Source organism: Gymnoscopelus braueri (assembly GCF_963280865.1).
Source record: "Gymnoscopelus braueri genome assembly, chromosome: 23".
Taxonomy (NCBI): Eukaryota; Metazoa; Chordata; class Actinopteri; order Myctophiformes; family Myctophidae; genus Gymnoscopelus; species Gymnoscopelus braueri.
In genome coordinates this window covers 40,826,697-40,848,046 of record NC_137625.1, presented here as the reverse complement: position 1 = coordinate 40,848,046, position 21,350 = coordinate 40,826,697, and the positions used below count along the sequence as shown (strand labels likewise).

The 21,350-nt window shown below is 42.2% G+C and overlaps 1 protein-coding gene across 2 annotated transcripts in view; it reads left to right on the top strand.

Annotated features, from left to right (window-relative positions):
- tmtc1 (transmembrane O-mannosyltransferase targeting cadherins 1) overlaps positions 1–21,350 on the top strand; it is a 92,431-nt gene that overhangs the window by 60,719 nt on the left and 10,362 nt on the right. The window contains exons 8-12 of one of the 2 annotated variants that reach the window (XM_080421362.1): positions 5,101–5,216; positions 12,467–12,634; positions 14,742–14,855; positions 19,316–19,459; positions 19,599–19,707. In XM_080421362.1, the coding sequence (XP_080277488.1) occupies positions 5,101–5,216; positions 12,467–12,634; positions 14,742–14,855; positions 19,316–19,459; positions 19,599–19,707 (651 nt within the window). Of the gene's footprint in view, positions 1–5,094; positions 5,217–12,466; positions 12,635–14,741; positions 14,856–19,315; positions 19,460–19,598; positions 19,708–21,350 lie in introns of both variants that reach the window. The other variant, XM_080421361.1, reaches the window with a different exon arrangement.

The window sequence follows — 21,350 nt, the reverse complement described above, 5'->3', positions numbered from 1 at the left end:
AAGGTACTATAAAGCAACAATGTAATTCAGGGGTGCCGTGGATGAAAATGTTATTTACATAGCTAAGCAAACATGCATAATTTACGCAGGCAACACACAGGACAGTAAACATCAGAAAAAAACACTTTTCACCTTCCGTTCATCATGACTTCATATACAGTTGCTTCTGGTGTTACATTTTGTGTTTAACATTAATTAACAGTCATGCTCGCTGCATTAGCTCTGACACACTGTCAGACTGTCAACACAAGTGCTGTGACAATGTGTTGTGTGTGTTATGTTGGGGCAGATGGCATAGTTGCCAGACTTTTAGAGAGAAATAAGCAACCAGGTCTTGGAAAACGAGCCCAAAAGAAGCGACTAGGCCACATGAGCACTTTAAACCTACATACATCGGCTATTTGAAAATATCGATCTACAAGAGCCGATCTACAAGCTCACAACGCGTCGCATTGTGAGCTTATAGATCTGCCATTTTAAAAAAGAATTGGAAATAAAATGTGAAATATTTGGAAGATTTTTGAAACATTCTAACAACACAAATCTGGTGTGGGGGCTCCCTGGCACAAAACACCATTAGGAAGCTAGCCTAAATAAGCAACTACACTTTAGAAACAAGCCCAAAAAAACGCAACCTGCAACTACCAATATTTACAAGCAACTTTACAGGAAAAGATGCCCAAAGTCGCTTATAATAAGAGGACCTGGGAACACTGACAGATGGTGCTCACGAATAAAAAAAACAATTATATTGTCACTATTGGGTGACTTAGTATGTCAAAATTCTGTTGCTTTTTACTATCTAACTATCTAACTTCTATCTAATCTAACTATTATAATTGAAATGGCCAAGCTAGGGGTCTGCCAGCACACGAGCGCTCCAGTTGGCTCCAAACTTGGCTTAAAATATTGCTCAGTAGTCTGTCTATTGTGTAACGAATACAGCTGTTTTAGTTGTTCAACACACCCCTGCACTGGGATGAGGTGTTTTGTTTGTTTGTTTGTTTGTTTGTTTGTCTGCAGCAACACACTGGATCAAACCATGAAAATGTCCAAGAGCCGAAAGCCAAGGATTTTACTTTACTTGTATAATGTGATGTACAGTAACAATCAAACAACACACACGCGCACTCTCTCACACACGCGCACACTCACACACACACACCTGAGGCGCACACTCACACACACACACCTGAGGCTGTTACCATGGAAACAGAAAAATGTGTTGGTTCGTGTGCACTCTTTTTCCTCCTACTTCTGCAATCCCAAAGTCTCTCTCTCTCTCTCTCTCTCTCTTTCTTTCTCTCTCTCTCTCTCTCTCTCGCCGCGGTCTCTCTCTCTCTCTGACATACTGTATGATACAAAATAATTATAATAGTAATAATAATACATGTTCAGAACAAATAATACAAACAAGATAAGGAAAAACATGAATAAAATGACATTAGTTAACCCCCCCTTTCTCTCTCTTTCTCCCACCCCTCTCTCTCTCACTCTCACTCTCTCTCTCTTTTTTATATATATATATATATATATATATATATATATATATGTGTTACAGGACGATTGAATAACCAGGACGATTGAAGAAGGAGCGCTTGTTTTCAGGCAATTCTGTAAAACCAACGCTAGAGGGCAATGCAAGCCAGACTAGAGGGAGGGAGGGTGTGTGGGAGGGAGGGTGTGTGCACATGCGGGGAGGGTGTGTGCACATGCGCACGTATGCACACACATGCGCGCGCGCATGCACGCGCCCGCGCACACACATGCGCGCGCGCATGCACGCGCCCGCGCACACACGCATTGTTTTAGTTTCTCCCTGAGAGACACACACACACACACACACACACACACACACACACACACACACACACACACACACACACAGTGATCCATGAAAAGAACTATTCTGTCCCTATCGGTTTACAACTCGGACGGTGCTGTGTCGGGGGGGAACAACAACAGACAGGTCCGCGTCGCATCAAAGCCCCGCCTCGCCCGAAGCCCCGTGCATAAAAACGAGCGCTCTGTCTTCAATCGTCCTGGTTATTCAATCATCCTGTAACACATATATATATATATATATATATATATATATATATATATATATATATATATATATATATATATATATATATATATATATATATATATATATATATATATATATATATATATATATATATATATAAAGCCCCCTCTCTCACTTTCTCTTATCTCCGGTAGATTTCAGATTATAAGCTTCCAGGTTCTTTATCTTGACACACCAGACTCTCTGAGATACAAAATAATTGCGCCTAAAAGAATATCACTGTTATGACAACTCATTATAAGTCACGCCGCACGCGTAAATATTTCAAAAGGTCATTCGTTATTCATTGACAGCTACTAAACGAGTCGAGTAATATCAGTCTGTATCTGTCCCTTGTAACTTCTATTCAATAAATAAATAACATTGGTGTGAATGAAGTCAGAAGATCAGACATTCAGCATTGTTGTTCTTCTAAATTTTTCATGTGTAGGCCTGTCTCAATTATTACATAATCGCCTAATCGCAATTATTTGAGACAATCACAAATAGTTTTTGCCTAATTGTCATAATTATATCCATGTTGAAACGTTTACATGTCTTCAAACATTGTAATTTATTTTGGAAATAGCAGATCAAATCGCGACGCGTTTTGAGCTTGTAGATCGGCTATTTCCACGATTAATATTTAAATTTTAAAGTATAAATTAAATATGTACAGTGTACGTTATGTGTCATATCTGCCCTGTGCGACTTTAGTTTACTAAGCCTGGCTAAAAGCCTAACAGAAATGTATTTCTATTCATAATGTTCCAATGTTCGACGACAAACACAATTCAATCGTTAATCGCAATTATTTGAGCAACAAGTAATCGTCAAGTAAAAATGTCATAATCGTGACAGTGGTTCAAGGGAGCCCACTCTGTGGTAGTGATGGGTTGTTCATGATCGATTCGTACAAAAGAACTGGTTCATTGCCATGAACAGGAACAAAGTCGTTCACTTCCTGAAACTGTTACGTTCACCCCCGTCCCGCGACGTAATAAGAACTCTCCCGCGATAGTATTTTTCACTAGACAATAGCGCTACTGAACGGTGAACGTGAACTAATCATTTGAACGGATCATTGCAGTGAACATGAACAAAATCGTTTTTTTCCCACCACTACTCTGTGGAACGCTGTGAATATGCCTCTGTCTGAAGAGAGACAGAGGCATACAGGATCTCTCTGTGGAAAGTGTTTTTTAACACTCGGCTTGTTGAAGCGCCGTTCTCTTTGTGTGTACTTTACTGTATAAGTGAGAATGACGATGAGCAATTCCACATAACTGGTATACTGTGTGTGTGTGTGTGTGCGTGCGAGCGAGTATGTGTGTGTGCGTATAATTGAAGCAGTGACGCACTAGTGGCAGGGTAGCACTATACAGTACAGTATGTCCTCCAGTGCGGTGTGGATGTTAAAAGATGATGAATACAAATAAGACAATAAACTCCATGATGCTCACAGTGGTAATGACATCATTTGGTTAATTGGCTTCCACATCTCTCTCTCTTTCTCTCTCATCCCTCTCCTCTTTCTCACCCCTTATGTCCTCTTTTTAGTCTCTCTCCCTCTCGTTTCCCTCTGTCCGTAAATCACTTTCCCTGTATTGTCCTATTGAGAATGAGTCAAGTATATATTTATCCTCTGGTCCCCCTCTCTCTCTCTCTCTGCGTCTCTCTATACTTTTCTTTTTTGAATGTGCAGTGTATGCTGAACTACCACACACACACACACACACACACACACACACACACACACACACACACACACACACACACACACACACACACACACACACACACACACACACACACACACAGTCACACACACCGTAGCAGAGGGTCTCAGAGCCTCTACCTGAAGTCCAAAGGCCTAATATCTCCCTACGATGCGCACACACAAACGCACACACAAACCTACGCATTGCACATATGCCATATTAAGCACATTGTTATATCTGTTGAATGGTTGTATATGCCATGTGACAGTGACCTACTCAGAATGCCTCCTGACCTCAGGATGTAATCGGTGGATCAGTCTGTCTCTTGACCTTCAGGAAGTGATTGAAGTGTTCCCATGCCTCACAGAGAAGCTGGAGGTCTTTCCTGTTTTAACAGCCGGTTCGCAGTGAGGTCACACTCTTAATGGAGTTCCATTTTGGTGTTAAGCACCTGGAGGAAAAGGCAGATTAAACCAGGAGCTGTCGCGACGTTGTCCTTGACCTCACACACACACACACACACCCATACACACACACACACACACACACACACACACACACACACACACACACACACACACACACACACACACACACACACACACACACACACAGTAATAAAGTGGAAAGCCCCACTGACCACAGTGTGCATGTGCATACATATGGTGGACGGTACAGGAAATGAGTATCAGAGTCTGTGACACTTTGTTTGAGGTCAGGGGTCAGGTTATGTTCTGTCTGTAATGCTGCAAGGTTATTATTGTTAACTTAAACTAATGAAATAACTGAAACTAGAATTGGAGAACCATTGTAATTAACTGAAATAAAACTAAAAACAAGGCTTTACGAAAAAAAGAATGAATTTGAAAACAAAAAGTCAAAACGACATAAAAACTATAAGTGTGTGCTCAGTTTTGTGCGGTGCCTTTGTGGTTCTGGCTTGGCTTGTCGATGAGGAAAATCATGCACAGTATCTGGCTGGCATCCCAGCTTTTCCTAAGCCTCTTGTTTTGGGGAGCGCTCGCTTTGGTTTGCTCAACCTCCTGCGTGTGTGTGCAAGGTCTTCCAACAAATGCATGACTTGATGCGACGCAAGGCGACACATTGTGAGCTTGTAGATTTGCTATTTCCTGTGCATGAAACCATGGTAAAGAGGCCCCATTCATAATGACTATGCTTCTCTTCCATTACAATGGACATTAACAGGATGTATTGGAAATATTCAATATGATGTTTGCTTAGTGCTTACTGATGACTCTCACTCTGTCTGTCTCACTCTCTCTCTGTGTGTCTCTCTCTCAGAAACAGGAGAACAGAGAGGTGTTGGTGGGCATTCTGTTCCTGGTGTTTCCCTTCATTCCTGCCAGCAACCTGTTCTTCAGGGTGGGATTTGTGGTGGCCGAGAGGGTCCTCTATATGCCCAGGTCAGTGTGTGTGTGTGTGTGTGTGTGTGTGTGTGAGAGCGTGAGCGTGTGATACAAATAAGTCGATAGCTCACACCCAACATTATTCTTCTTCACTCTGAAGTGAAGGTTCTCATTTGTTCTCATTGTAACTCTCTCTCTCTCTGTCGATTCTACCCTCTTAAGGCCTTTGCAGACAGGGTGCGATTAGTCGATCAGTTTTTACCGAATGCGAAAAGACGCACAAAGATGTTTTATTAACTGAAGCCAGTGGCATCTCGCTCTCGCTCTCAAATTCAAAGGAGCCTTATTGGTATGATAAAACATACCTTTACATTGCCAAAGCATCTGTCAAATAAAAACTGAGAGATTATGTACAGTTAAAAGGGAATAAAGAATTGTGTAAACGGAGCTCTCATTGCCACTTAGAAAAACTAGCTTACAAAACCATGAAAATGCTTTTGAAGCAAATAGCAGCACTTTTTTTAAAGGTTTAGCAGTTAAACATTTTAATAGCAACAGTTATTCAGATGTATTTGAATTAGCTCTCTCTCTCTCTCCCTCTCCCTCTCCCCTCACTTCAAAGTTCCTCCAGTCTTATTCCAGGGGCTTTTCCTTTAATCCCTGCCTATTTTCATTTCTTCATCCAAACATCTCTGCAAATATTTGCTTTTAATTTTGTTCCACAAAGTCCCGACCCACACTTCACCTTTTGTCTCTCTGCACGACTGTCTGAGACAGACTGTCGCTATGTCTGCCTTTCAGTCTGTCTGTCTGTCTGTCTGCATGCATCTCTGTCTCCCCTTCTCCTTGCTGGTAGGTCAAGCTGCTCTGATGTGTGTAAAACATTTTAGCGCACAGATTTTACAAATGCAATCTTTTAATTTTTTTGGCATTTTTAACTGAAGATTTTCACACCTCTCGCTGCAATACGGTGTGAGCTTATAGATCTGCAAGTGAGCTGATAGTCTGCGTGCAACTAAACATGAATCAGGCATAACCCCAACCCATAAACCTAACCTCTAAATGCCAAATAATGATCCTAACCTGAATCTTTTCCTAATTATAAGCCTACTGTAGCTTTAACCATGAAACAACCATTTCTGTTGTGAGGACCCCAGGAAAATGGTCCTCACAATGTCTATTCTTCAAATTCTACTATACTTGTGGGGATGTTTGACCCTCACAAGGATTATTATACAAACACACACACACACACACACACACACACACACACACACACACACACACACACACACACACACACACACACACACACACAGTGTACAGACAGGCCTCCCTTGCCGAACGCACACACCACCAATACAAACAGTGTGTAAGTTAACCACACCAAAGCAGGGGGCTTTGCGCGCGCGAGGATGGGGGTGCGCTGCGCGCGCGCACGCGACTTCGTGGGCCGGTACAAATATGTCCCCCCCAACTGGGAATAGCTTCCTACGGCTATGGCTCAGGGGTCAGATGGACATATAAATACAATTAATTAAAACAAACATGAAAATGAATGGCGACAGTTGAAAAGTAGAGACTATCGTCACTGTCTGGTAGAAACCTCACATGTCCAAAAAACGTCACTTTTCGGGAAATGTAAAAAAGAACCTGTGTTCCAGTGGATCCAATGTAGTTATTATTTTGTCGCAAGCTCTTGCTTAATACTTTTCATTCATTCAATGTTTATAAAACCCACAGACACACTTCTAACAATATTTGGAGGACAAAGTAGGGTATTCCCATAGCCCATTAAAACCGGGAAAGCATCTGTGTAACCACTTTAACCATTATGTTATGCTTTGGCTATTAAAAAATAGCAGACATACAAGCTCATAGCGCTTCACTTTGTGTCGTGCTATGAGCTTGTAGATCTGCTATTTTGGAAAAATCTTGAAACTTTGAATATATTTGCTATAATTTGCTTCTGGGGGTCCCTGAAACAAAATATTTTGAAATGGGGGTCTGCAGCCAAATACATATAATTGTTGGGGTCCTTGGCATGAACAAGTTTGAGCACCACTGATAGGCTATAGTACCATACAGTAAGTAAAAAAAAAATAGAATCGGCCTCAGGTCTTAATGGGTCAAAAAAATATGGAGTTACGAGGTTTCTGACCAACAGCGAAGATATACTGCTAGCAAACATGCGGGGACATCTCACGTGTGTGTGTGTGTGTGTGTGTGTGTGTGTGTGTGTGTGTGTGTGTGTGTGTGTGTGTGTGTGTGTGTGTGTGTGTGTGTGTGTGTGTGTGTGTGTGTGTGTGTGTGTGTGTGTGTGTGTGTGTGTGTGCCGATACACTAATTTCACCAAACGATACGATATTTGGCTCACAACTTCGATACGATACGCACTTTTTTTTATTATGAAAAATATATGGGGGAGAAAAAAGCAAATGCAAACCAATAATTCTGTTTTTGCATTATTCAGATATGCGAACTTGTTGCTTTTCAGCTACAATAGCCGTTTTGAATCCAAATAGGGCAATAGTGTGACACCTGACCCGAAAAAACAACAACATGTTGTCACCCTTTTCACCTCGGGGCTGTTTGCATGCCTGATTATTATTGTAAAAAAAAAAACATTAAACGATATTTTTTTTTCTTCAAAACGATACATATCGTCACGAAAACGTATCACGATATATCGTGGGACGATATATCGGCACACCCCTAGTGTGTGTGTGTGTGTGTGTGTGTGTGTGTGTGTGTGTGTGTGTGTGTGTGTGTGTGTACCATGTATTGTGCTGTATGTACTCTCTATTTTGTGGTCAGGTTATTGATTAAAGATAAGTTTCTCATTTCCTTTCAAACTACATTCCTCCTATCATTGTCTCGGCTGTCACTAGCTATTTGATACATTCCTAACTAATCGATAATATGGAAATAAATATTTTGCAACAAATTAAATTATCGATTAGTTATGTGGCATGTAGCCAAACGTTGTCATTGGCTGTTGGGCCTGAATAGCTCACAGTGGATTGGCTGTCACTCTGCTTGCAGTGAAGTTGAACCCATTCATATTTTGTCGCTGTCGGGCAGAAACTTTGTTTCTTCATTTAAACTTTTGTGTGTGTGTGTGTGTGTGTGTGTGTGTGTGTGTGTGTGTGTGTGTGTGTGTGTGTGTGTGTGTGTGTGTGTGTGTGTGTGTGTGTGTGTGTGTGTGTGTGTGTGTGTGTGTGTGTGTATGCCCTACTTTGTCATACTAGACTCTAATATGACAAAGTAACTAGTAGCTACTGTAGAGTGTCACACAAAAGTAGCAAAAATAGCCAATCTACAAGCTCACAACGATAATGATAAATATTGTACCGATGTAAAGTAATAACAAATAGCTTGTGACTAAATAATATAATAATATTCATTTCCCTGTTACTTTTCTGTGTATTCTGTGTCGTTTTGACTTGTAAGAGTGGGAGGATGCATGGGTGAGAGTCATACTGTATAGAGAGAGAGAGAGAGAATGCATGCGTGGGTGTTTGTAGAGTGAAGGATGATGACAGTGATTTTGTGTTGTCTTGTACAGCAGCTTCTCTCTGCTAAGCTCACTCCATTTACAGCAGATCAGCTCTTGTTTTCTGGAATGAAACTATTTCCAGTGCTGGGAGTTGGTTTTGGTTGTTCTGTTAAATGATTTGTGTGTGTTCCTCTTGTATATCATCTGCTCCCGCCCTCTTGGCCAATTCACTCGTGGAGTTTCTTTTACCTGGTTAAATAACGGATACAATCATCGCTGTCGAGCAGAAACCTTGTATATCTCCATATTTTATTATCCCCGCCAGGCCGGAACGGACGATGACGAGGGACTTGTTTTCGGTCCTGTGTCTGTCTGTCCATCAGTCTCTCTGTCCATCTCTGAGCAGCTAATCTTAGGCACCGCTTGTCCGATCTGACAAGTGGGCCAAGGAAGAACCTCCAGCCCATTTTTACCAGCTTGCTTGCTAAAGCAGCGGGTCTACAGTATGAACACCCTTTGGAATGTAGGCGTTTCCTTCCAAAATGTTGGCGTGCCCTTCATTTCATCTTTATACCCCTCCAGGGAAAAGGGCCGTTGCTATAAACAACGCTTAAAAAGACCAGGATGCCATCTGAAGGCCAGGATGCCATCTGGTTATGAAAGAAATGAACTATATATTTTAAAGTTGAAACATAGAAATTCATAGATTAATAAGAATGCAATTCGCTATGTCTCTGAAACAGTGTTCAAAGGAGTTGCATATGTTATTTAAAACAGCAGTTTATATTACAAACCTAGTAAGGGGTTTAGCTGCCGCAAGCTGGTATAAATTATGACCGTGTAATTTTTTTCTTGTTTTCAAATCGGCCTCATGGTGGCACTGTAACAGCCTGATGTTTGCAAAACAAGCTTTTACAGATTTTGTACAAAACACGCGCAAATCGGTACACATCATCTCCGTAGTCATGTGATCAAAACCTAAAATCTAGATTTTTCTGATTTCATTCCGATTGGCTACCATTGGCTTCCAAAGTTTGCGGGAGGGGCCAGTTTTGCACGCACATTCCCACTAAGCCAAGGAAGGACCGGTCACAACACAGCCCTGTGTAGGCAACCCTGCCTGGTGGGGATCTGCGCTACGAAGAGCGCACTTTTCTAGTCTTTTATGTTTTTTCATAGATTAATGCCCTGTTTTATACTTTCTTGTATGACAGTCTCATGCAAAAGTTAAGAAAATAGCAGATATATAAGCTCACAACGCGGTCCATCGTGAAGAACTTGTAGATTTGCTATTTTTGACAAATTTCGGTTAATATTTTTGAAGATTTTCGCATATAATGACATGCCCAAAAATTGGGACATAGGGACATAGTTAAGCCTGTCTGTGGGTTTTAAGAAAATGTAACCTTAACAAGAGCTTGCGTCTAAATAATAGCTGCATTGGATCCATTGGAACACGGGTCCTTTTTCTTCAGTTTCCTGAAAAGGAATGGTTTTGGACATGCAAGGTTTCCACCCGACAGCGACCACATGAGAGACTTTGTCTTTGTTCTGTGGAGTGCAGTTCTGAAGCAGCTCAGTGTATTTGTAATGAAGTTCTTGTGGTGCATCACCACTGCATGGCGTCGGGGAGAAACCTCGTATCTCCATATTTCATCATACAAGAGTGTCGCACAAACATTTTTATCCCCAAAACTAATAATTATAAGAAAAGGAACCGTTTTGGACAAGGTTTCCACCCGACAGCAACGATTTGTACTGAAGTTCTTGTGGCGCATCACCACTGCATGGCCTGCAGCCTACAGCCATGTTGGCTTCAGTGCTGCCACTTTTTAAAAAGCACACACACACACACACACACGCGCACACGCACACACATACACCCTTCGGCCCACACTTAACTATCCATGCTGTGTGTGTGTGTTTGTTTCTCTTTTGTGTGTGTGTCTAGCTCAGTTATGTGTGTGAGCTGAATGTGCTGTTTTTCAGGGAATTAGTGTGGTGTAATCTGGTTCCCTGGAGTGCTGATTCAATAGCTGTCGGGCTTCAGATGCATGAGGCTGTGCGAGCACACACACACACACACACACACACACACACACACACACACACACACACACACACACACACACACACACACACACACACACACACATACTGGTTTTACAAACTCATGGGAACATTTCATAGACTTGCATTCAAATCCATTCGTAACCATAACCCCCCACTCTAACCATATGACCATAAAATCGAATTGGGGACGCCAATTGTGTCCCTAATTTGACATGCTGACCCCAATCAACTGGTTTCATGTCCAACATTCCCCCCCCCCCCCCCTACACACACACACACACACACACACACACACACACACACACACACACACACACACACACACACACACACACACACACACACACACACACACACCACTAATAGGCTGTCACTCAGACATTGTGTACAGTGTGGAAGTCACCTTCTCCAGGCTGAGCAGAAAAGAACACAGATGCTCTTTAGCAGTACAACATTTTACCACTTTAACCCTATTTAAGCTTCGGCAATTAAAAAATAGGCGATCTACAAGCTCACAACGCATGGCGATGCGTCTGTCTGTCTCCTTCTCTGTCTCTCTGTCTCTCTCCCTCTTTTCCTTCCGCCCTCTCTTTTTTCTCTCCCTCTCTTCTCTTTCTCCGTCTTCTTCTACACACACACACACACACACACACACACACACACACACACATACATTTTTGTTTCTGCTCAGACATCAGCTCTCATATGGGTGTGAGTTTTGTGTGCATTTGACCATGGATATGTGTTGTTTGTGCGTTTGGTAAAGAGATACTTTAGCGAGGTTGCTGGTGTGTGTGTGCTTGCTTGTGCGTGCGTACGTGCATATTCAGGGTGGTGTATTGTACTATAAGAGCTATTCAGGAAGCCAGGCTGCTCCCACACGAATCCAGCCATTTCCTGCGGACCAGCAAGCTCAGGAGATTGAGGGCTGTAATTTCTAGAATCTGATAAGACCACTTCAACTTTGACCTTTCAGGTTTACTCACTGTGTGTGTGTGTGTGTGTGTGTGTGTGTGTGTGTGTGTGTGTGTGTGTGTGTGTGTGTGTGTGTGTGTGTGTGTGTGTGTGTGTGTGTGTGTGTGTGTGTGTGTGTGTGTGTGTGTGTGTGTGTGTGTGTGTGTGTGTGTGTTACTTAGGCCTGTCACAATTATTACATATTATTGTCTAATCGCAATTATTTTTGCATAATTGTTTCCATGTTGAGAAATGTTCATACATTTTCAAATACTTTTCAAAGCAGAAATAGCAGATCTACAAGCTTACAGCGTGTCACCTCGTGATGCATTGAAAGCTTGTAGATCAGCTATTTCCGCAATTTTTAAGTATAAAAGTATTTAATATGTCACTAATTTCTTTATATATTTAACCCATTTACACCTGAGGCCGATTCTAAAAACACCTTCTAAATTCTGTCCAAAGTTTTCTGAAAACAAAAAATGTTTATTCCAAAATTAAAACAAAATATATGTTGCTATATACTGTATATATCAACAACCACACACAGAGGTGTCCCCGGTTTGAAAGGTATAACAACATATAGATGTTCCAGGTCTAAATGGGTTAAGTTATTTGTCATATCTGCCCTGTGCAATTTTAGATTCCGAAGCCTAAAAGGCAAACATAAATAAAATTTGCATTCGTATGTTCCAATGTTCAATGCCCCCCCCCCCAAAAAACTGTTAAATTGTTAATCGCAATTATTTGTGTTTAACTGTATGCTGTCTTTTCCTTCCAGTATGGGTTACTGTATCCTGGTGGTCCACGGGCTGGGCCGGTTGTGTTCGGTGGTGGGCCGTTGGGGCACCACGGCCCTGAGCGTGTCCATGCTGCTGCTGCTGCTGCTGTTCTCCTGGAAGACGGTGCAGCAGAACCACATCTGGCTGTCCAGAGAGGCTCTGTTCAGGTACAGTGTGTACTGTACGTCTGCAGTGGCGGGCGGTAATGAAGTACATTCACTTGAATGTACGGCACTTAAAAACCCATTAAGACCTGAGGCCCATTCTACACGAATGCCTTCTTAACACATTCACTGCCAGACTTATTTCTGGCCGCGTGCACCGACTGCCAGCGTTTCTTTCAATTTTTTTAACCTTTTCAAGTAGTCACAGAATAATTATCTCCAGTATGATCGATCCCCTGATGGTTGCTAATCACGGAGGGTTTCACTGTGCTTCCGTGAAAAAAAGAAAATGTCATTGCGACCTCCCGTTCGCTTGTTATACGCTGTTGAAAATAGCATGTTGCGCCAAAAAATCATAGTAAAACACAGGAGCCGAGATGCAGAATATTTCCCGAATACTTTAACCAGGAAGTGTATATATATCTCTCTCTCTATCGCTCTATCTCTTTGGGTTTGAAGAAGAACGCAAACCCAAGTATTTGAGAACCGGAGGCCTTTATATGAGGAATGGGCTAAGATTACTTATTATTATTATGAATGCTGCCAGAGGCCGGTGTCTGGCTATATATCACGTTTGCAGCAGGCCATAGAAGTAAGTACTAAAGACACTGGTCATTAACAGTTTTAATCATTCTCAGCCTGCAGTAGTCATTAACTCTTTCAGTGCCAAGAGTATTTTCATAAAGTACTCCCCCAGTGCCAGCAATTTGCGTTTTTTTTTTTTTTTTAGTTTTGTAATTTTTCATTCAAATAAATGATTTGATTGGGTTTTTAAACCCATAATACAGTTCTACCAGTAGAGAGCAACAAATCGACACATTGATGACCTCGCTGGCTCACTCGCCCCCTCCCAAACAGGCTCACGTCACATCCGGTCATAACCGGATGTTTACATTTTTGACAATCGTTGATCGGGCTAAATTACGATGTGATACACGACTACGATGACTGATCGTCACCCAGACCAAAGAGAGTAGACGTGGACCTCTCCGTTTGTTTTTTATACCGTGTGAAAAACCGTGACTTTCCCTATTCTGGCCAAAAATGATCGCGGGAAAAAAATTAGAACCGGAAACGGAATCTGCGTCATGAAACCGGAACCCAATGAGTCTGAAGGAGTCAGGAAGCGAAAGTGATCATGAAAAATAAACAGTATAGCGCGACCACAGTCAAAAGTAAAAACTCTGGATTTCTCGTGCTGGCACGGAGGGTACTCGGGAAAAACTCGGGATATCTCGGGGCGTGGCACTGAGAGAGTTAAAAGCATTTTGTTTTCTGAATTTGGAGAAACCACTCCAAATAATGTTGGTTGTGTTGGGCTATTTACATTCTTCTTTTTTGATTTCTTTATTTAATACACTTGAGACTTTGTGAATTTTGCCAATAAACCACATTTGCAGTGGGGTTTGAATAATTTGGGGTTTGAATAATTTATATCGTATGTATATGAGACGGGGCTGTGTGATGTTTTATCGTTTCATTTATCTATCCATCCTTCCATCGGTTTGCCTCCATGAAAGTGATAAACTCTCTATTCTCTCTCTCTCTCTCTGTCTGTCCCTTGTGTCTTTCAGTCTGGTATCAATGTTGACTGTAGATAAATGGAAAGTGTTTTTATCTGTGGAGGACGGCAGGCTTTTAATTCTCAAGGTTGGCACACAGAGAGGGAGAGAGGGGGACAGAAAAGCGTAGTAAATCTTTGAATATGTTTTCACATAAAGCTTACTTCTTCTGACGCGGGTGTTAGTGTGTGTGTGTGGGGGGGGTTATGTTCATACTTTTGCACGCTATGTACTAGCTTTTGTGTATTTTGTCGCTGTCGGGCGGAAACCTTGTATGTCCAAAACCGGTCCTTTTTTATTATTAAATGAAAAACATCGCAACGCTTTGTTAGCTTGTAGATCTGCTATTTTCACTACTTTCGTACGACACTCTTGAATGTCGAACTAGGGCATTCATTTACGGAAAAACAGAAAAAGTTGAAATATGGATCCTAGTCGTTTTTTGCCCGACTAGGATAAATTTTTTTTTAAACGATTTGTTTAAAATGATGCAGACGTGTTTGACTTCATCTTTTCTGATCCTCTCCTCTCCTTTCCTCTCCTCTCAGGTCTGGTATTCAGACTCTGCCTCACAATGCCAAGGTTCACTACAACTATGCCAACTTCCTGAAAGACATCGGTCGACACCAGGAAGCAATTCACCACTACACTACAGCCCTCAGGTGACATTATCCACTCCTCTGTGTGTGTGTGTGTGTGTGTGTGTGTGGGCGCGCGCGCGTTTCTGAAATCCTTTGTCAACGTATCTATTTGCCTAATTCAACGTTGCTACTGTAAAATCCTGGGAATGCCCACATTGTTCTGGTGCCGTTAATTGCATTCATGCAGCAGCAGCATGCTGCACGAGCGCCATGCTTCCTGCATCCTTGACAACAATCCAGCCTGGTTTCCACAGTAACTGGAGTCAGACCATCTTCTGTCTAGAATACTGGAGCCTGTCGATGCTGTCGGACTTGTACTGTGTATGTCCAAAACCGTTAGTTGTCAGGAAATGGCTGTTTTTTTTTTTTACTGAAGTAAGATTATTAATACTGCAATGTAGAATTACTCTGTTACAAGTAAAAGACTGGAATTCAAAATTTGAGGAAAAGTACAAAAGTATTGGTATAAAAATGTACTTAAAGTACCAAAAGTAGAAGGTACTCATTATGCAGAATGTCCCATTTCTCAACTTTTCAAATGTATAGAAATCTTTTGAAAATATACCAGATCTACAAGCTCACCATGCGTCGTGAGCTTGAAGATCGTCTATTTTCAAATAGCTGAAATATATATAGAGCTTAAGCGGTTCATATACGGAATGTTTAGTAATCTAGATCTAAAAAGTAAGTAGTAACTGAAGTTTTGAAATAATTGTAGTGGAGTAAAAGTACAATATGTGCCTCTGAGATGTAGTGGAGTACAAGTAAAAGTATTGAAAATTGGAAATGCTCCACTAAAGTAAAAATACCTCAGAATTGGACTTAAGTACAGCACAGTAAATGTACTTAGTTACTTTACACCACTGGGAAATAGAAACAAGAACCTGTGTTCCAATGTCTCCCATTTGTAGTTATTATTTTGTCACACAAGCTGTAATTCATGTTTCATTGGTTAAATATTTATAAAACCCACAGACACACCATTTTCACTTTCAATAATTTTTTTCAAAAATAGCCGATCTTCAAGGTCCTAGCACGCGTTTAGAACGGTCAAATGGGTGGGCCGTGAACCCTTTCAGGATTCAGCTTGTGTCGCATTGTTCATGTCTGCTTGATTGAGCTACAGTATGTGAAACTCATTTACATATGAATAAGCTTTTATGTGCTCACATTCACGATTTAGACATTTAGCGGAAGCTCTTGTCCAGAGCGACTATAAGAAGCAATGTAAATGCATACATCAGATGTAGAGAGACGGTGTAGTGCACACTCTCAGCAATGAGAGTGTGCACTTGAGTGTTGACTCAGTCCTATTCATCTCTCTCTCTCTCTCTCACACACACACACACACACACACACACACACACACACACACACACACACACACACACACACACACACACACACACACACACACACACACACACACACACACACACCCCTTAGCGCTGCTCATCCCCTTCCTTCTCTGCTGTATTTCCATTGGTTCAGATGTAATCACATCTCTGCTGTATTTCCATTGGTTCAGGTTCAGGGTAATGTTTATTATGTTGACGCAGTTCTTTATGAATATTTTCATCATTATCTGTTTTTCTTTCCATTCAGACCATTTATTGTCACAGGTTTACTGGTGTAAAGAAGTGTGTGACATTTGTTTTTGTGCGAGCTCCATCGTTTTTGTTGTTTTCAGGAATGGAAAAAGAAAATAAGGGGGGAGGGGGAACAGGGAGAGCAAAGATAAAAATGTAGCAAACAGTAAATAGAAACATGTCAAAATCAAAGATATCTACATATATACACAGTTAGACAAAAGGTGCATAAGGTTATAAACACAAAGGTGGTAGCACTTCTTGTAGGTCCACAAAGCAGCAGCTATGTACATGAGATTAGACATTAAGATGTGAAAGATGAATGTGAATTCCATCTGCTATATACTTTTTGGCTATTGTTTATTATTTTCATAAAAATCTTAAAACATGTCTAATGTGCATTTTTGTTACACTAGTTACAAACCTGACTAGTTCCATCTATTAATTATTATTAATTATGTCCATGAAGTACGTTGCAGTACGTACATGCGTACATGCGTTGCACAGTACACACAGCACACACACACACTACAGATCTGCTGTCTCCTGCATCAGTCTGACCAGTTTGAACTTTAGTTGCATGGCGATGTTATTAAACCAAGTTGTTAGTGTTGTATCTGAATCTGATAAGGCTCTCTAAGAGTTATAAGTAAAGTCGTGGAAATAGGGTAGAATATTATGGAAACGTTTTTGAAAATTGATCGGTAGAAATGCGTGGGAATCCTGTCCTTCTTGTCAATCATCGTGTCTGGGTTTCTTTCCCTCCACCCTCCTCTCAGCTTTCCCTGGAGTAGTTGAGGACAGCTGAGGTGTGCTGTCAGGGCATTGAAGCGTACCCACGCACGCACGCTCACACGCATGTACAGTTAGTGTGTGGGCGCTCCACTGCACTCCTTGACTTTCTGTTAACCACTTTCTGTTAACCGTATTCGGGGCACAGACAGTTTCAAAAAGAGAAATAGCGGCTCTGCTTTTTTCGCTATTCATCATACGAGTGTATATAGGGATTTTTAAGTGGGTTAATTGGCCTGTTGGCTGCCCAGTTGAGACCAGAGACGTTGGAAGGACTTTCATCAGGTTCCAAACCCAGCTCACATCAAGCCAGCATCCACAAGACCAGTGGTTTCCAAACGTTTTTAGTTTGAGACCCAAAAGACACATTTGGTGTCCCCCCAGGACCCAAACAAAGATACATGATGAATTAACCACTATGGTGTAGAGCCCTATTATTGAAAATTTTTAAATGGCACATCTACAAGCTCATGTTGTGAGCTTGTAGATGTGCTATTTTCACTATTACTTAAATGTTTTTCAAATCTATTCATCTTTTTTATTTGTTTTCTGAAATTCTTCTGTTTGGATTCTTTTTTAGTTTTTTACATTTCTGAAAAGATTTAATGTTTTATTATTTTTTGAAAATATTTTAAAGAATGGCACCCAATCACCCCCTGGCACTGGGATTGTCTGTCTCTCTCTGTTATAATTGTCGCTGTCGGGTAAAACCTTGTACAGTATCTCCATATATTCAACTTTTGGTGTATTTTCAGAAAAAATATATCTTTCAAAAAAATCTTTCACAACGCAGTACTCAATTTTGGGGTATTTTTATTTTACTGGATTATTTCCCATTTTCAGTACTTTTACTTCTACTCCACTACATCTCAGAGGCAAATATTATACTTTTACCCCACTAACATTATTTAAAAACTTTAGTTACTAGTTATTTTGTAGATTTTGATTATTATTACAAAACATGCATTAACCACTTCAGCCCTATATACATTTCGGCCATCTGAAAATAGCTGTGATCTGCTATTTTCAAAAGATTTGTATACATTTGAAAACTTTTCAAATGGGACTTTCTGCAGACAGAGTACTTTCTACTTTTGGTACTTAAAGTACATTTTGATACCATTTTTGATTGTAAAATGTTTTTGTACCTTTTCCACCACTGGAAAGTGGTTAAGTCTGTCTGTGAGATTATAAATATTGAACCAATGAAAAGTATTAACAAGAGCTTGTGACTAAATGATAACAATTACTACATTTGGACATACAATTACAAGGTTTCTGCCTGACAGTGACTGTATATACAGTAGGCTACTATACTATTTTATTGTAATGTTTAAGAGCAGCAGCAAACGTCACGAGAGAAGCTGCTGGCTGTATTTATCACACTCTGAGATGATTGACCTCTGTCATTTTCTTACAAGATATAAACTCCTATCTATCACAAGACACTTGGGCCAACATGAAAGATGTTTCTATCTGCTACTTTAAGATCATCTTAGGGTCCTCTATGGATCATAGTATGGCAGGGAGACCTGAAATGATGTTATTGGATGTCGTTTCAGGTGGAAACCTTGTGTTTTTTAACAAAGCTTTTAGGTATTTTAATTCGTTTTTTATCAACCTTTCCCCCAAGAAAGGGTCTTCTTGTTTCTGAATGCCTTTTTTGTTGTTTTTGCCCTGCTTTTGATATTTTTGTGCCCTTTGTTTTTAAACCCTGTAGCACTTGCAAAAATGTAAAGTGCGTTATAAATAAAATGTGGTATTATGTTCAAAACCATTCATAATTAAATATTTACAGAAATGTCGCATTGTGACATGTTGTGGGCTTGTAGATCTGCTATTTTCACAATTTTCTGTGCAACACTCTTGTAGGATGAGGTAGGGCATTAATTTACGAAAAAGGTTTCTGCCCGACAGCAACGATATTTGACAATGTTCGTGAAACTGTATAATGAAGACCATGATGCACCAGTTGGCATCTCTTCATTATGACGTGGAACCTCATCACAATAGTAATAATTTACCCCTCCTCTCCCTTTCTGTCCTCTTTATGCTGCCTTCTTCTTTTCCCTTTCCCCCGCTCCTCTCTTTTGGCTACAGGCTATATCCTCGCCATGCCAGCGCCATGAACAACCTGGGCACCCTGACACGCCACCCAGAGGAGGCTGAGCGCTACTACAGGAGAGCCCTGGACATCAACCCTCAGCACAACAGAGCCCTCTTCAACCTGGGGAACCTGCTCAAGTAAGATGTGTGTGTGTGTGTGTGTGTGTGTGTGTGTGTGTGTGTGTGTGTGTGTGTGTGTGTGTGTGTGTGTGTGTACAATATGAATACTTACTATGAATCCACAGCCATGATTTAGACTGATAATAATGTGTTCCAGATCCCAGAACAAGGAGTTGGAAGCCGAGGCTCTGCTGAAGGACTCCATTCGGTTTGGACCACATTTCGCTGACGCCTACTCCAGCCTAGCATCACTCTACGCTGAACAGGTCAAACACACTGATCAATATGTCACTGTTCCTGGTTCCTTTTGACCATTGATACTACTATACAGTACCTACAAGTAGGTTTAGTTGAGGCTATTATACTGTAATGTTATGCTGAAATTGAATGTCAAAGTAGTAAAAATGCCATAAATATAAGGTGGTATTGTGGAAGTTAGTGAGAATGAGACGAACAGACGGAGTATGGAGTCTCTGATCTTTACTTCCAAACAATTGCATCAAGACACACAGGTAAATCACTTCCCTATATGACCTCCTAATCTCCTCCCATTACCACCCCACCAATCCATTCTGAGGTGAGATACCTCCATCTAGTGTCCACCTATTATCACTCTTTGGTGTCCACCACACAGGCCCCCCCGAACACTCAGAGTTGACATTCAGTGCAACAATTCAGTGCAACAAATAAACCCCCCAAAACAGTACACCCCAGTGTCTTTAGTCTTTTTTAGGAGGTCTGACCATGCGGCCATAGCGACTGTATTTCACAGCCACAGGGGAAAGGGAAGGGGTAGAGATAGGGGCAGGGGGACGTCCACGCCGCCGCCGAAACCTCGCCGGTGGACAAACAGGGGTAACCACGGACGAAGGGCATGGGACAGGGGCAGCCTTGGGCGGCCGGCTGCGGCGTGGGGGCTAAGCCAGCTCCACCGGCTCATCCGGGACCACATAAGCAGGCTTAAGGCGATCAATTGAAATCTGCTCTTTCTTCCCCCCCATGTCCACCACAAAGTTCTTGGGGCCCGCCTCTAGGACGCGGAAGGGCCCGTCATAGGGAGCCTGCAGTGGAGAACGGTGGGCATCGTGACGGATGAACACGTAGCCGGCAGCCATCAGGTCCTTCGGAATGTAGGACTGGGGAAGGCAGTGGTGTGTGGGGACTGGGGCAAAAGCTCTCGCTGCGTCCTGGAAAGCAGACCGGTGAGCCGTTATGGGCCAGGGGCCCGAGGAGCCAGGGAGGAACTCCCCAGGACCCCTCAGCGGTTGACCGAAAACCAGCTCAGCTGAAGAGGACTGCAGGTCTTCTTTAGGGGCAGAACGCAGACCCAACAGCACCCACGGCAGACGGTCGATCCAGTTGCCGTCTGTGAGTGTGGCCCGGAGTGCAGCCTTCATGGAGCGATGGAAACGCTCACACATCCCGTTGGCCTTCGGGTTGTAGGCTGTGGTACGATGGAGTTGCACCCCCAGTCTCTCAGCCACAGCATTCCACAGCTCAGAAGTGAACTGGGCTCCCCTGTCCGACGTGAGATCCGATGGCGTGCCGAACCGGGTCACCCAGCCGGAGATGAACGCCCTGGCCACTTCTGCAGCCGTTGTAGAGGACAGAGGAACCACCTCTGGCCACCTGGTGGTCCTGTCCACCATAGTGAGGAGGTGAGTGAAACCCTGGGACGGGGGAAGTGGCCGCACCAGGTCCACGTGGACATGGTCAAACCGCCTCTCTGGAATGCGAAACGGCTCCAGTGGGGACCTTAATGTGACGCTGTACCTTTGCACACTGGCACGCCACACAAGAGGCAGCCCACCTTTTGACGTCCTTCCTAAGGCCCGGCCAGACGAACTTGGCCCCCACCAGCTTAACTGACGCCCTTACCCCGGGGTGTGAAAGGGCATGAATGGCGTCA